The sequence below is a fragment of the Pollicipes pollicipes genome, unplaced genomic scaffold (assembly GCF_011947565.3).
Source record: "Pollicipes pollicipes isolate AB1234 unplaced genomic scaffold, Ppol_2.1 Scaffold_6138;HRSCAF=7277_pilon_pilon_pilon, whole genome shotgun sequence".
Lineage (NCBI taxonomy): Eukaryota > Metazoa > Arthropoda > Thecostraca > Pollicipedomorpha > Pollicipedidae > Pollicipes > Pollicipes pollicipes.
Genome location: NW_023596818.1, coordinates 30322895 through 30336993, shown reverse-complemented (window position 1 = coordinate 30336993; position 14099 = coordinate 30322895). Strand labels below are relative to the sequence as shown.

Here is a 14099-nt window from a genome sequence, read left to right as displayed (position 1 = left end):
CGGCCCTCTGTATCGCCTGGCCAGGGTCCTTGGAACGTCACCGGCCCCTGGGGTGCGGGACGAAGGCCTTTGGGCACCCCTGCGATTGCTCTTCTACCGATTAAGGACCTTAAGGTCGCTTTTGGCGGTCCAGATCGCGACGAAGAGCCCTGGGCGTCTTTGGATCGCATGGACTCCCACAATGTGGCCCTATCCCATGTTATATCCCCTTCATGTACCAGATTGACCCTGTGCAGCTCAGAATGAGTCCCCTACAGTTCAGAATGGGCCCTCGTCAGCTCATGATGGGCCCATCAAAACTGAAAACCCAAACAGCCTAAGCATGCTGGATTGGGCCCGCCAAAATTGGGAAGTGGGCATCCTTTATATGCCAAAATCAGTCCTCTACAGTTAAGAATAGTTAATAATGGGGCCCACACAATTCAAAATGAGCCTACTTCAGCTGCAAGGCGTTATGTATGATAAGGGGGCACTATGCCTCCGAATGGACCACTCTACACGCCAAAGTTGGCCATGCATGGCTCAGAATTAGTCTTTTTCCAGGTCAGAAACAAACCTTTAAGACCGAATTTGAACATCTACAGTTCAGAATGGGCACTCAAAATCTCAGAGTGGGTACACCAGTGAAAAATGGGCCTATGCGTACCAGAGTGTGCCCACTACTGCTCAGAATGGGTCCCCCGGTTGACAGGGCCTGACCTTTTTAAGCTGAGAGTGGGCCCCGAGATGACATCATAAGATCCCTCTTTGCCAGAGTGGGCCCCTCACAAGCGAAAATTGACCGTTTTGGTGCCGGTGTCCCTGTGGCAATCTCTCGGGTGGTCTAGAGCCTCCAGAACCGCCGACCGGGGGCCCGGTGGTGGTGCTGGGACCCGTTGATGGGGCCACCGCCACCTGGCCCGGCCAGGTGGCGGTGGGCCGGGCGACCCACCGAAAAGGAGCCCGGCAGTGGGGCCAGGGGCTGGGTAATGGTGGGGAGGGATGAACAAGTGCCTTTCCTGTCGCCGAAGAAATTTGGAACCGTCTTAACCGTCACCTTAAACTGTCAGCCAAATCTTTCAGAAGCTGTTGTAATATAGCCTTAGATACGGTACACCACAGGAAACAACGAGAAATGAAATGCAATGTGGCATTACCATCACCGTTTTCGTTTTGAAGTTCATGTGCATAGGTCACTGACCTGTGGCAGGTCTTAGTCAGGCCATGGATTCAGCGCAGAAATTCGTAGGGAATTGTTCAATTTGATGTAACAACCAGGTGTTTGACGAAGCTTTGCATCTTTGATAGTTTCCTAGACAACACAACAACTGACTAAACAAACGTTTGACCTAGGGTTAGGTATAAAGGTCAGACCAAGGTTTGTTAGCCCGATTTGTTGCTCTATAGCCTGCTGCGTGGTGTAGTCCTGATGCTAATTTTGTGTTTATTAATAAAGGGAACCGCATTATAATTTTACATTGACTTGTTAAAGGTCATAATAGGTGTCGAATCCAAATTTACGCGGGTGGACATTTTGATCTTGGGAATATACTGCCTAGCGTAATCCTTGACGCAATGGGCGCAAAATGGCCCCAGAAGTCGACGTGCCCTAAAACCCCAATCATCATCATCACCATCATCATCCAAATGCCCCCAAAAATAAAACGGTGTTGTATCATTTTGGTCACCATGACCTTTCAAAGCCCATACAAGGTCACTGACCTTGAATGAGCACCAGTGACCTGGTACTTAGAAAGGTAATTAGGTTAACGATGATAGTATGAGTATCCATGTAGTTCACCAACCTAGAGCTTCAACGCACCCCAGCCGTAATTTGCCTTTGAGGCTATGCAGTTCTGTTTCCTTAAGAATGGCTTGCTCGAACGGCGGACTCAACATACCCTTTTCACTGTGAAAGAAAGATAACGACCCTGCAGGGCCATTCAGCATGGCCTGCAATCGATTTATTGTCATTACCTTCCCACAGCGTTCGCTCCACACGACATGGCCCGACACAAATGTAACGACCGATCACCAACGGCCAGGCGGCCTCAACTGTCCCTTTTGTTCCGCACGGTGCCCACTTCCCACGTCGGCTAAGCGCGGCAAACGCTGTTTATTTCCCACGCTGGTCTTGCGCAGCAAAAGCCCGCCCGATGCGTCGCGCGCCGCCTCCATCGCATTAGAGCCAACGCATCGACGCAGCGGGTCGGCGTGTCAGCCTCAGGCAGAAGCCGCCATGGCGCCGGCGGGTCAGGTCGCGGTCATCAGCGGGCGCCTGAGGCCGGCGGCCGCCCGCGCGCCTCCAGGCCGGGGCGGCGGCGGCAGCGGCACGCGCCTGTGGGTGCGCCGTGCGCTGACCGTCGCTGTCGTGGCGGCCGCCTGCGCCTACACGGCGGTGCAGGCGGCCGACTGCCTCTACCGCTACCGACTGCAGCCTGTCCTGACCACGCGCACCACACGTACCAACGCCTCGCTGCCGCTGCCGGCCATCACGCTCTGCAACTGGGCGCTGGACGGCATGGTAACCAGGTACTACGGCCAGCGGCTGGCTGGTCTGCACTGGCAGCAGGAGGGCAACGGCACACTGCCCAACTTCTTGCGGGGGGCGTTCCCTGCTTTCGGGCGCAGCCTGGTCGCCTGTCGGCTGCTGGACAAGCCGTGTGAGCGGCTCGGCCGCTGGCGACACCGGCACACGAGCGGCTTCGGCCTGTGCAGCACGTTTGTGCCCACCGGGCCACGCGCTACCCGCCAGCTCGGTCAAGGCTACAGCATCATCTACGACCACGCGGCCGGCTACAGCGCGTCAGACGTGCTGACCATACAGGACGGCACCGCCTTCCTCGACTACCCGGTGGCCGAGCGGCGCCTGCTGCTCTTCCTGCACGAGCGGCACGAGCCGTTTACGGCGCTGCCCTGGGTGCGCCGTCTGCCGGCGCTGGAGGTGCGGCCCGGCTCGTCTACGCGCGTCAGCATAACACTGACCTCGCAGTGGCTGCTGAGCCGTCCGGGTGCCCATTGCCGGCCAGCGGCCGGCTACAGCCGTGTTCGCTGCCTGGAGGCGTGCCTGAGCGCCGCCTCGCTCCGTGCCGCCAACTCCTCCTGCAGCACCATCGACATGGTGTCACCGGCGCCGCTGTGCGACTCGGCCGAGCGCTACGCGGCCATGCTGCGGCACTACAGCCAGCTAGAGACGCCGGCCGCCGGCTTGCTGGACGCCTGCCATCGTCGCTGCCCAGCCGCCTGCCGCAGTCTGCAGTTCACGCCGGACGCTGTGCCGTACGGGTACCGCCCGGTCCAGCACCGGGGCAGCACCACGCTGCTGCAGCTGGTGTACATGAGCCAGCAAGTGACGGAGACGCGCCAGAGCTGGGCGTACGACCGGTCCGCGCTGCTAGGTGAAGTCGGCGGTCTCGTGGGCATCATGCTCGGCGTCTCCTTCGTCTCGGTCGTGCAGCTGCTGCAGGATGGCGTGGAGCGGGCCGCCAACAAGCTGCTGACCGCCTGAGACTGGCTGGCGAGCACACGAGACTGACGGCGGGGTGATGGAGGCCAGAGACTGACAGCAGGCTGATGGAGGCCAGAGACTAACAGCGGGATGATGGAGGCCAGAGACTGACGGCAGGCTGATGGGGGGCAGAGACTGACGGCGGGGTGATGGAGGCCAGAGACTGACGGCAGGCTGATGGGGGGCAGAGACTGACGGCAGGCTGATGGAGGCCAGAGACTAACAGCGGGATGATGGAGGCCAGAGACTGACGGCAGGCTGATGGGGGCCAGAGACTGACGGCGGGGTGATGGAGGCCAGAGACTGACGGTAGGCTGATGGGGGCAGAGACTGACGGCAGGCTGATGGGGGCCAGAGACTGACGGCGGGCTGATGGAAGCCAAAGACTGACGACAGGCTGATGGAGGCCAGAGACTGACGGCAGACTGATGACTTCAGAGACTGAAGGCAGGCTGATGGACGTTTGACACTAACGGCAGCCTGATGGACGTCAGAGGCTGATGACAGGCTGGCGTACATCACAGGTTGGCGGCAGGGCGACATTGAACATGCATCAGACTTGCGAAATGATAGTGATTGCTTGAGACTAACGGCACAACGACACTCACACTCGTGACGACATCGTGCTGCTTCATAAACCCGCGACTGCAGCACGCTGATGCGCACCGCTGCTGACGGCGGGCGTCATAGTTCTAGAACATCATGTTGTATGAAAATGAATAATTTTCCTTTCCCAACAGTTCTTTAAGAAAGTGTTCAACATTTGCATAACTTTTTTAACCGAAACAGCCATATTGAAGACCATTTGATGCAGTTCTCGGTCATGTCCTACTTCACACCTAAAATCCTCTAGCTGCTGAACTACACGCATACGAGGATGTGTAGACTACACGCCCACGAGGATGAATAGACTTTGCGCAGACTACTTCAAGGCTACCTAGGTGTTCATGACGCCATAATAACATCCTTGACATCTTGCCATTCCAGTCATAAGTAGGCTTATGTTATCACATTTGATACTTGCTTCGATGTCGTCAAATGTGGAACATTCCTTTTAAACTTAATTCCTGCATCGTAAAAAACTTTGGTAGTCACTGGCTGACAGACAACATCAGCTGCTTATTTTCGTCGCATGTGCTTGCGTACCCCAGATACATCTGCCAGCTTGCCTTTGCTAGTCTGTTTCTCTGAGCTGTCACGGTGAATGAGCCTGTCCGCGAGTTTCACAGAGTTTCACAGAGTCCACAGAGTTTCACGTGTCGAGAAGCCGGCTTTAAAGAACACGCATAGATGTTTTCCCTGGATGGCGTGACGCATTTTCAGCTGTTCGTAGATAGCCCTGATTTAAATGGCTTTCCATATCGGACACATGTTTAAATGGTATGCCTTACGTTACCGTAACCAAAGCTCGCACCAACACGGAGATTATCTTCCATTGTATGCCATTTGTTAAGGAGACATTCACATAACGAAAAGTTTTCAAACGCTGCTACGCATCCTACGTAAGATAGGATGACATTGACAGATTCCTGCTGCGCCAGTGCATTATGATGACGTGACGTGCGGTGTGTGCATTTGCCCCGCGCTTCTGGCGGGGGGGGGGGGGGGGGGAGGGAGGGAGGGATTTTAAGGATGTCCGGGTATAGACGAACTCCTCGTTACAACATCCGCTGCCGCCGACCGCCGGGTGTGTGGTCGTCGCCAACGAAGAAGGTACATACGTGTGCCCCAGGACTTGACATGTCCGAGACGTTTTGGGAAAGGTGGTGATGCCATTGTTTCAATGGCTTAGCCCTCCGAATCACCAACCTCCTTCCCCCCCCCCGCAGCACCAGTGGAGCGCCATGTCTCATATATCCAGATCTAAAACGAGACTCATGTCAAATTTTGCAGCCTTTGGCGCATTTGGTGCATGGCCACGAGTCAGCTGGAGGCCGCGTAAGTCATGCCAGTCTCGCTCGGGGCTGGATCCCGGGAGTTGCGTAAACCAGGGATGCAGCACCCCCGGAGTCGGATCCCGGGAGCTGCGTAAACCAGGGATGCAGCGCTCCCGGAGTCGGATCCCGGGAGTCACGTAACCCAGGTACGCAGCGCTTCCACGCCCGTGCTGATAAAGTGCTGCTAATTGTTATGAGGAAAGGAGGCAATGAGAGCGGCTGAAAGGTGTTGCCATATCAGAGGCACGTGCATGCTCACTTCATGTATGTTTTATTCACGTCTTAGGTTATTCTAAGTCGTGCTCTTGAAAACCAGCAACATGGACCGACCGGCAACGCGTCCCTAGTAAAATTCGCATGCCCCGTTTGTCAACGCCTCCAACAGAAGCCTTACCGACGTAGTAGCCCACACAACCGAATGCTTTATTTACATGCGTGGAATTGGTCACGTGTCGATGGACAAGCTGGTGATCTTTTGCTCGTGGGGGCAGTCCGATCATCCGTGATCGACCGCTGCAGTACTAAAGCACAAAATCGGGGCAAGCTATGGACAACGCATGAGTTAAAATGAACATGAGCTGTCTGATATGAAGATTTCGCTGCCTTCTGGCCTACGGGCCAATACAGATTTCGTCAGGGTGGAAGGCACAACACTATTGCATACACGAAATTTCATGCCCATTGAGAATTCAGGTTTGGCTCATATAGGGGGGGGGGGGGGTCTCTGGACTTCTGCGCCTTTCGAAAATTGAGATTTGGAACCATTTGAGGCTCTCCTGTAATTTGGTGCCTCTTGAATTCAAAGGTTATGTGGACCTCGAGATGAGGATATTTGTGCCTCTTCACCATGAGATATTGGTGTGCCTGCAGTCCAGGGGGGGGGGGGGGGAGGGGAATGAACAAATGGTCCCTCCAGGGGCGCATCCGGGGGGGGGGGGCAAGGGACCATGACCCCTCCATTTGGTGCCGAAGGAGCCCATAGGCTTCGAAGAGGCCCATAGCCGGCCGAATAGACGCAGTTTTCTTACCCGCGAGAAGATTGAACGTCTTTGGACTTCCAGGCGACCAAGAACGGTCGCAAGCGAAATTAAAAAGCCCACGAGTAGACATAAATTCATCTTCATTGATTAAGAGGGTGGTGATTGGTAGACTTTAAGGCTCATTACGCTGTCCAGAGGCCCTACGCTGTTTACGGGGGCCCTATATGTCCACTTGCACGGTCAATCCGATCGTTAAGGAGCTTTCAACGTTATCCTTGATTTCTTTGCATTTACTCAGAGGGCCTCGCGCTGTTGCTGGGGCCCTTCCTGTTTGTGCGCCGAGGTGCTCTTGTCAATCAGGGGCATTCCATGGATTCTTCTCACTCCCCCGAAAGGCTCTGTACGCTATAGCCGGGGTCTTCATATGCTAACCTGCCTGGGTATTCTCGGTTGCTCAAGGGCCCTTCACGTTGGTCTCGGATAGCCTCCGGATACACTTGCCAGATGCTCATGGCCCCTCTGTATTGATCTAGGCCCCTTTAAATTCTCTGTCGCTTGCTTAGGGTCCTGTGCTCTTGTCGGAGGCCCTACCTGTTAATATGATAGGATGCACTCGATCGTCCGGGGGGCCCCCACATCGTGTCGTGGGTGTTTCTTATTTGAGCTGAGGGCCCTACGCTCTTGTAAGGGCCCTCGTCTGTTATTGTACTCGGGCACACTCGATCGTTCCTGGGCACTCCATATTTTGTCTTAGGTACTTCACATTTGAGTAGACGGTTCAATGTTCTTGTCGGGGCCCCATCCATTAGGCTGTTCGGGCCAGCGACGGACCCAGAGAGGGAGGGGGCGCTGAACCATGCTCCCCCCCCCCCCCCTCTGTACCCCAAGGGGATCCATAGGCTCCGAGGGGGCCATGACCGGTCAAACAGACAGAGTTTTCTAACACAAAACACAACAAGACTGGACGCCTTTAGGCCTCCAGACGACCAAGGACAGTCGCAAGAGAAAGTGAAGAGCCCATGAGCCGACAAAGATAATTCTTTACTGATTGAGAGGGTAGTATTATGGGTACGTTTTGAGGTTCCTTACGTTGTCCACAGGCGTGACACTTTTGCCGGGACATTTTGTATCCCTTTGTCGGATCAACCCGATCGCTAAGGGGCCCTCTATGTTGCACTTGGCCTCTGCATATTCTGGTAGGACCCTACGCTGCCGTTGGGGTACCATCTGCTTACATGGCTAGTCACTCTTGATTGATCAGGAGCTCCCAGCGGATTCTTCCCATTCATTCGAGAGACTCTATACGCTTTTCCAGGCCCCACATGCCGGGGTGCGCTCATTTGTTCAGAAGCCTTTCATATTAGTCTCGGGTTCTTTCCACCTACCTGGAGGATTTTTGGCGTTCCTGGAGCTCATGTAAGGCAAGGCACAGAGTCACACGATGCTCAGGGACGCCTTACATTGATCTAGGCCCTTTGTCCTTTGGTCTTGTTTGTTGAGGACCCTTTACTCCTATCGGGGCTCACTCTGTAAACCTCCCGGGCACTCTTGATGGCACAGGCGCCTTAATTCAAGCACACTGGTCTTTTGGGTAATTTTCCCTTGCTCAGGAGGGCGATGTGCTCTGGTCGGGTTCCTTTACGTCAGTCAGCTGGGTCACATCCGATCGCTCAGGGGCCCACCACGCTGATCTTGGGTTTTTCTCGCTTGCTCTGAGGACCCTGTACTTATTGACGGAAGCCTCTTTGTTGGTTCTTATTGACGGAAGCATCTTTGTTGGCCTGTCGCGCACCTACGACCGCTCAGGTTTCATTCATCTCTGTCTACCTTGGTGCCTTAGTCTAAGGGCAGCAGTCGGATATACGCCAATACATTTTTGCGCGCAGTAGTCAAACATAACTTTACCTGTCGCTGACGTCATATGTGTAATTCCGTTGCTTATTGAAGTCGTGACACTTTTTTGACTTGTGCATCACATTATTCAAAGATCTCAAATTCTAGGATATTTTGTACTCCTTCATAACAAATAGAGCAAAAACTATGCACGAGTCATCCGCCACCAGCTGATCACATTGACCAGCCCGTGGAATGTAAATATGCGAGGAATGAAGATCGTGCTTAGTTTTAATAACACCTTTCAGGCAACTTAATATGCATTTTGTCATGTTTTATGAGAATAACAGCTTACAAATGACAAGGTTTACCATGGAAGGGCTTCTGTATAAAATATTAGACTAGAAATCTTAGAATTTAATGGCCGGTATGCGCGGATTTTTTGGGAGACCCATAAATATAGGAACTACCGTCCCTTCCCCATCCACTCATGTCAAAATCCTGGATCTGCCCCTCGGCCCCTCCCACAGGGTCCGCCTCTGCTCTTCACCAGAAACAGATGATGAAACAGAAAGAAATGATAGGCTTCAATGACGTCATTCAGGTCTTTGGTGTGCATCGCGTGTTTGAGAATGAACCGCTCTTCCCAGTTTCAAACCCTTGTTAAGAAGATTGTGTCGAGGTGGTGGGGCGCCGGGCCGAGGTGTGCGTAAGGTTGTCAAGCATTCAGATTTCTGCTGCACATCTTGGGCAAACTAAAGAAGGCTCTGCTGGAAAGGTAATTTTTGCAATATCCAGTTGTGATTGCGTTCATTTCGTTTGTTCCTGATGTTGTACCGCTAACCTGCGTCGTTGCACGTCTCGCGCTCGTGGCCCGTTAAGCAGAATAATGTATTAATTCAGTTTGAACCTCCTCTGTACTTTATGTCATTGGTTTGCCATAAAAACCAGCGTAGAGTGTCCGTGATGAATTAGATGTAACCATGAACCTGAAGCAGTCCCCCTGTTTGCTATCAAGGACAGGTTTACGGTCGCCGCGGCCGGGCGTTTTGAAAGGAAATATTTGCTGCTTAGTGGGAGTGGGGCCAAATCGAAATTTGAGCCATTGGGCCATAGAGCTCATGTTCCAGAGCAAGATTAAATGCACAAACCCATATATCTGGCTATAGCTTGCATGTCTGTAGGCTATTATGCACAGTCCCTGAGGATCAGACTGCAAAAATGCTTGTTTTTTATTATGTTTAGCACATCTGCCACATTGTGGCCAAAATTTTAGCACACACAGCAAAGATTCTGATGTTGACAGTGTGGTGAATGGAGCTACCAATTCCAGCATCAAGAGCCAATATTTCAATGAATTGGGTGTGGTGGACAAATGCCTCACAAAATTACCCTTAAACATTTTTTTGCACTTAATTAAGGTGAAAGTTGAGCTTAAAAGTGTCTTAGCCTGATTTCAGTGCACACAAGCATGTTGTTGAGCACACTGATGATGTTATGTGCAGGCACAGTGGATGCACTTTCATAGGCTGGTGTAAGGGGCTGGATATCCTTTACAGTCTAGCCAGTAATTGTACATTAGCCACAAATGTTTTTCAGGGTTGCATCAGTGCAGTGTCAGTATTGTCCCAACAAAAAGTACTATTGAGATTAAGGTGTAGTTAAGCTTGGAAGGAACGTGAAAGTAGAGGATTCAAGCAATCCTGACACATTCATGCATATGGTGACATGAAATCATTGCAAAAACACATGCCAAAGTTATCACAATAAGTGTGATTTCTACCTATCATCTTAAATTTTCATAATCTGAGATGCGCCTCTTGGTGTAGTTGTGAAACAGTAAAATGGTGAAGCATCCTGGTAACAACATTGTTGACAAATTAATTTGTTGCTGGACATTTTGCACACACATGCACAAAATGCTGAAGTACTTTTGATTTGATTTGGCTTGAGCTCATCTTCATCATTATTTACAGGTTTTTGAGAAAAAGAAGTTTTCACTTTCAAACTTGTCCACTGGTTGCAGCATTGGAGGACAAGAATTGAGAGATTTTTCTTGAAACATTTGCAAGGACAACCATGCTTTCACATGGCAAGCAAACCTGGGTACATAAATAAGAAATGGTCGAAGCAGTGCCTCTGCATTTTTTATGCCTGCAGATAAACCTAATTTTTTCCCATGTGATCTCTGTGGAGGGCAGTCATGTGCACAAGAGTGTGCGTGACCACCCTATTGCATTCCATTTTGTTGAAAAACCTGAATTATTTCTACCACTGACAAGCATATTGGTAGCAGTTTGTGTCATTCACTTATCATTAAACATTATTATGGATTTGTGATCCTGAGCCAACACTATCTCTCAGCAATTTCACAATTCAGAATGTTGGTTTGTTGTAAAAGTAATTGTGTGCCTGGCAGTTACTTTCAGTTAACAGTGATTGGTATGTAGGGCAAAGGAAGCTTTTATGTGGGCCTGTAGTATAATGTTACTTGTGGTTTTGGTATGGGTTCAAAGGACATTTTCTACTCTCATGTGCATCCTACCACATGATGCAAAAATGATATCAGTTTATTTGTTACAGATAACCTCTTATAAAAGAGAAAGCTTTGGTTTTTATTTTCTGAAAATGGAATAGTTGCCTTTGTGTATGCCCTTAGCATGCCTTACACATATTATGAACAGTCAGTATTTACATTAATATGTTTGTATTTATGTGTGTCATGCCTGTGGAAAGTGTGTTTCTTTCCTCACATAAGTTATATGTTTTCCTTGTTGTGACTTTTGGTTATTGACACATGTTTCCTTTAATCAAATATATTTTTGCTTACAAATGCTATCAGATGCTAAACATGAGAGAACAGAATGTGCTAGATGGGATGATGCCATTTTTCAAAGGGCTTGAAGCATGATGATATGATAGAAAGTATTAAGTGTGTTGCTTTGGACTGAGCATTGCATCACATTGAAGAAGAGGTAGGCAGGGCTGGTTGCTGTACTATTGGCAGTTTAATCTGTTATTCCTGGGCATGCGCCAATTATAAAAGTGTGGTTTGACTCAAGCTAATGAACAGTTGGATCCAAGCTCAGGAAGTCAAGGATTTGAGGTCTCAATAGGATCTTGGTGATGACAATTTCTTTCTATTTGACAATATGGCTTTCCCAGCTGAAACCCCACATTAAGATGAAGCCTCTGTTGGGCCACTCACAAGCCACTGTCTTTTATGTGCTAGGTTGGGATACCTGTCATGTTACGGCAAGGAATTTTTAAGCTGCTTTTGTCTAATTGCTACATGCTATGGGTGTTGCTAAATGCATAGTTGCCTAAGATGTATTTGGATCTTTTGAAGAATAGCTTCCTTGCCACCATTCAAGGTATGTAGGCCTTAATACTTTGGAAGTGCACAAGGCATAAGTTTGCTGTTCCTTTTTTTCCAATATCTCGATCCTGTCTCCATTTCCTAGTTGAATAAAAATATACCTGCAGGGACATCCATGAATGGCTGTGAACTACACATGACACAACAATTCAGTATTCTTCTTGGGGTCTCCTGTGCTCGATTTGACTTGTCTGTTCGTGGCGTGCCCCAGCGCATGGGTGCACAAAGCATTGTATGCATTGCAAAGTGGTCTCAATTTGTCCTCTAGGAGCAGCAGCCACAGGCCGCGGACCCCACGGCAGTTTCAGCGCGAGCCAGGAGCCGGACAAGCCGCCACCGCGCCGCCGTCTCCGCCACCGCCTTTCAGCCTAGGTCTCAGGTCAGCAGCTGCGCACCATGGTCGGCGACGACCGAAGCCGTGACCGCGACCGCGACCGCGACCGCGACCGTGACCGCGACCGGCGCCGCTCGCGCTCGCGCGACAGGGACCGCCGGCGCCGCTCGCGCTCGCGCGACAGGCGGGACAGCAAGCGGGACCGCTCGCCGCGCGGCGACTCGCGCAGCGGCGTGATCAAGCTGACGCGGAAGACGCCGAGCAAGTACTGGGACGTGCCGCCGCCAGGGTTCGAGCACATCTCGCCGGTGCAGTACAAGGCCATGCAGGCTGCCGGTCAGATCCCCACCAACCCCATCCCGGACTCGCTCAACAGCAGCGTGACGGGCTCGACGGTGACGCGGCAGGCGCGCCGCCTCTACGTCGGCAACATCCCGTTCGGCGTCACCGAGGAGGAGATGATGGAGTTCTTCAATCAGCAGATGCACCTGAGCGGGCTGGCGCAGGCGGCCGGTAGCCCGGTGCTCGCCTGCCAGATCAACTTGGATAAGAACTTCGCCTTCCTCGAGTTCCGCTCCATCGACGAGTGCACGCAGGCGGTGGCGTTTGACGGTATCAACCTGAAGGGGCAGAGCCTGAAGATCCGGCGGCCGCACGACTACCAGCCGATGCCGGGCATCACCGACGGACCAGCGTCTTCTGTGCCGGGCGTCGTGGGCGTCATCTCCACCGTCGTGCCCGACTCGCCCAACAAGATCTTCGTCGGCGGCCTGCCCACGTACCTGACCGAGGACCAGGTGAAGGAGCTGCTTATGTCGTTCGGCCAGCTGCGCGGCTTCAACCTCGTCAAGGACTCTGGCACGGGCCTCAGCAAGGGCTTCGCCTTCTGCGAGTACGCCGACCTCTCGCTGACGGAGCAGGCGATCCAGGGCCTGAACGGCATGCAGCTGGGTGACAAGAAGTTGATCGTGCAGCGCGCCAACATCGGCAACAAGGGCTCTGGCATGATGGCACCGGTGCAGATCCAGGTGCCGGGTCTGCAGCTGACCGGCGGCGCCGGGCCCGCCACTGAGGTGCTCTGCCTGCTCAACATGGTCACGCCCGACGAGCTGCGCGACGATGAGGAGTACGAGGACATCGTCGAGGACATCAAGATGGAGTGCAACAAGTACGGCGTCGTCAAGAGCATCGAGATCCCGCGGCCCATCGACGGCGTCGAGGTGCCCGGCCTCGGCAAGGTGTTTGTTGAGTTCAACTCGGTGATGGACTGCCAGAAGGCGCAGCAGCAGCTGACAGGCCGCAAGTTCGCCAGCCGCGTCGTCGTCACGTCGTACGTCGACCCGGACCGCTACCACCGGCGCGACTTCTGAGCGGCTCGTGCTCCGGTGCCAGGGGAGTGGCGTTCGGGCGGGCGCGTGACGGCCCGGCCGGCCCGACCGGCCCGACCGCCGGCGCCTGGCGACTGCGACTGTCAGCTGCCTGTTGCCGTCGCTGGTGTCCGGTGCGGCCGGCGGGCAAATGCCGCTCGGTCGGTCAGGCTGACTGCGACGGGGATTTGGTTCGGCAGACTCACCTCACAGGAAGCGGTGTTGGCAGTCACTCAAGAAGAGTTCTGTCCACTTTGGGTGGTCTTTTAGCTAGGGCCATGCCGGCCGTGCGGAGTATGGGTGTTACCATGTCATCTGCGTTCTCGAAATGTCACGACTTCAAACGCCAGCCTGCAAGTGAGCTGCGCCATTTTGGATGGCGAGCATGATCATTGTTTCGACGCTTTTTCATTTGGTGAGCGACACGCGCTTGTCCATGTAGCCCGTGTATTCCTTTGCTGCGTTCCTCCCTTTCTCGTGAGACCCTCTGCCTCCCTTGAACTTGTAAACGTCGATTATCACTCCACCTGACGCTAAAAGTTCGGACATTGTGCGATCTGGATTATGGGCCTGTGAACAGTGATGGGATTTCCTTCCACTCACCTATCCTCGCATTCAGCTGGCTTGTTAGGGCTGTCATTGCCTGTCCAAGTAAACCATGGACCTCTATCCCGTGTCTGAATTTCCCCGACGTGATCGTATCGAAAATGAAACCAGACGGCATTTCGTGATTATGTGGAGTGAAGCCAATACACATCGCCCCGAACCAGACATTTGCATCG

The 14099-nt window shown here is 52.6% G+C and overlaps 1 protein-coding gene across 1 annotated transcript; it reads left to right on the top strand.

The window, feature by feature from the left end:
- The first annotated feature begins 8892 nt into the window (after nt 1-8892).
- On the top strand, nt 8893-14088 carry LOC119105871 (splicing factor U2AF 50 kDa subunit). Its single transcript, XM_037229424.1, has 2 exons — nt 8893-9015; nt 11885-14088. Exon 2 carries the CDS (start codon nt 12013-12015, stop codon nt 13318-13320), a length of 1308 nt encoding a protein of 435 aa, XP_037085319.1. The 5' UTR covers nt 8893-9015; nt 11885-12012; the 3' UTR covers nt 13321-14088.
- Nucleotides 14089-14099: the final 11 nt, after the last annotated feature.